This window comes from Pterocles gutturalis, unplaced genomic scaffold (assembly GCF_000699245.1).
Source record: "Pterocles gutturalis isolate BGI_N339 unplaced genomic scaffold, ASM69924v1 scaffold15937, whole genome shotgun sequence".
NCBI lineage: Eukaryota > Metazoa > Chordata > Aves > Pterocliformes > Pteroclidae > Pterocles > Pterocles gutturalis.
Window position 1 is genome coordinate 2,949 of NW_010115645.1, and position 2,736 is coordinate 5,684.

The 2,736-nt window shown below is 60.2% G+C and overlaps 1 protein-coding gene across 1 annotated transcript; it reads left to right on the forward strand.

The window, feature by feature from the left end:
- Nucleotides 1–707: 707 nt before the first annotated feature.
- On the forward strand, nucleotides 708–2,269 carry LOC104463074 (protocadherin-16-like; the record flags this gene model as incomplete). Its single annotated transcript, XM_010075263.1, has 2 exons — nucleotides 708–2,114; nucleotides 2,180–2,269. Coding segments are annotated over exons 1-2 (1,497 nt in total), but the record flags the coding sequence as incomplete, so codon positions are not given.
- Between the last annotated feature and the right edge of the window lie 467 nt (nucleotides 2,270–2,736).

Sequence of the window (2,736 nt, forward strand, 5' to 3'; positions counted from 1 at the left end):
CTCGGGGCGGGGGGGGGCTCAGCACGGTCACTTGTTGGTCTCTCTCCCAATTTGAGACCAGCTTTTTTTAGGGTGGAGAGGTGCTGGGCTGCCGCTTGTCCTGCAGACAGCCTCCCAGCCGCACAAGAAGCATCCAGCTGCTAAAGGCGCAGGGACACTGCTCCGGGGCAGCTGGCTCCGGTGTGGCCAGGAGGGCGGGTGGTCGGGAAGGACGCCTGAGGATGTAGGAGATGGCCTGTGTGACAGGGGACCGCTGTCAGGTGTGACCTGCCTGGCTGACTCCCCGTGCTGTCCCCAGCCTTTACTCTGGGCAACACGTTTTCACCTTCGCTCCTTGTGAGGGGTGGGTGATACAGAGCCGTTGGGCAGCAGGGACGTGGCAGGCCTTCCTTCTCCGTGATATTTTTTTTCTGTCCTTCCTTTGCTGCTCCCTGTTAATCAGCATCCTCTGGTCTGCATTCCGTGCAGGATTAGAGCACACCCTGCGAAGGAGACCGAGCCGCCCTCCGCTCTGCAAGTCACCAGCCATGGAGCAGACGAAGGGGCCAGCCGTGCTGCTGCTGGAGCTGCTCATTCTTGGGGGGCTGGGAGCAGGGAAGGGCTCTGCGGTCCTGGGCACCCTGGATCTACAAATAGATGAGGAGCAGCCAGCTGGCACCATCATCGGGGACATCAGTGCTGGCCTGCCCCCCGGAACTAGCACCTACATGTATTTCATCTCTGCGCAGGAGGGCAGCGGGGTCACCACTGACCTGGGGATAGACGAGAACACCGGTATCATCAAGACAGCTCGTGTCCTGGACCGAGAAACTCGTGACCGCTACAGCTTCATTGCTGTCACCCCCGAGGGTGTCACGGTGGAAGTGAACATCCAGGTGAACGATATCAATGACCATGCTCCAGCCTTTCCCAAGCAGCACAGCACCTTCCAGATCCCCGAGCACACTCCCATCGGCAGCAGATTTCCCCTGGACCCGGCCTTTGATGCCGACAGTGGCCTGCTCAATACCCAAGGCTACGTGATCAAGGGAGACAACGTGGGGCAAGCCTTCCGCCTGGAAACACGCAGAGGACCCAACGGGGTCCTGTATTTGGACCTGGTGGTCAGCAATGTCTTGGACCGGGAGAACCATTCATCGTACTCGCTGCTGCTGGAAGCCTATGACGGGGGCTCTCCTCCCCGGAGCACCCAGATGACGCTGGACGTGTCCATCCAGGACATCAATGACAATGCTCCCAGCTTCAACCAGAGCCGCTACCATACTCTCATCTCGGAGAACTTGAAACCTGGCAGCAGCATCCTGCAGGTCTTTGCCTCTGACGCGGATGAAGGTGACAATGGGGATGTGATTTATGAGATCAACCGTCGGCAGAGCGATCCCGACCAGTACTTCACCATTGACTCCCGCACTGGCGTCATCAAGCTCAACAAGGGTCTGGACTACGAAGTAAGGAAGGTGCACGAGCTGGTGGTGCAGGCGAGGGATAAGGCTGTCCATCCTGAGGTGACCACAGCCTTTGTCACTATTCACGTGCGTGACTACAATGACAACCAGCCCACCATGACTATCATCTTCCTGAGCGAAGACGGCTCCCCTCAGATCTCCGAGGGAGCCCAGCCCGGCCAGTATGTGGCACGGATCTCTGTTTCTGACCCAGACTATGGCGAGTACTCCAATGTCAATGTCACACTGGAGGGAGGGGATGGCAAGTTCGCCCTCACTACCAAGGACAACATCATCTACCTGATCTGCGTGGACCAGCTTCTGGATCGGGAAGAAAGAGACTCCTACGATTTGCGGGTGACAGCCACTGACTCGGGAACACCCCCGCTCCGGGCAGAATCCGCCTTTGTGCTGCAGGTGATGGATATCAACGACAACCCTCCGCTCTTCGACCAGCAGGAGTACAAACAGAGCATCCCCGAGGTTGTGTACCCGGGCAGCTTTGTCCTGCAGGTGACAGCTCGTGACAAGGACCAGGGTCCCAACGGAGAGGTGCGGTACAGTATCGTGCACAGCCACGACAGCTGGTTTGCCATTGCCCCTGCCACAGGCATCATCACCACCACCGCCCCGCTGGATTACGAGAAGGATCCTCAGCCTCAGCTGACGGTGCTGGCCCAGACAGGGGCTCCCCTGCCCTCTCTTCTTCGGCCGTGGTGCGCGTGGCCCTGCAGGACGTCAATGACAACGAGCCCGTGTTCAGGAGTAATTTCTACAACGTGTCCCTGAAGGAGAACACCCCTGTTGGGACCTGCTTCTTACAGGTAGGTGCAGCTGCCGGGAGCCGAGCTGGAGGGGGGCACGGCCGGGGCTGCGTGAGGCTGGGGGTGGGAGACCCTCCACTGGAGGCTCTCAGGTGCGGCAGTCGAGGCCGAGCTGGGCAGCGGCTGCAGCGGGAGCGCGGGAGCAGAGATCTTCGTGCTCGGTGTGAGTCGGAGATGGGGCAGAGCACGGGGACGCCTTCTGCGTGGGGGATCTCGCTGGGACTGTGGGCACACCTCGAGGATGTCCTTTGTGCAGAGTGTGGTGTTGGCCGCGGTGACAATGGAGACCCTCCATGCCAGGACCTGTGTGCACCAGTGCGGAGCTGCCGTGGGGCTGGGATACTGGAAATGGGGCTCAGCAGCACGGAGCTGCTTTGGGGCCGGGACACTGGAAATGGGGCTCAGCAGCACAGAGCTGCCGTGGGGCTGGGATACTGGAAATGGGGCTCCGCAGGATGGAGCTGCCG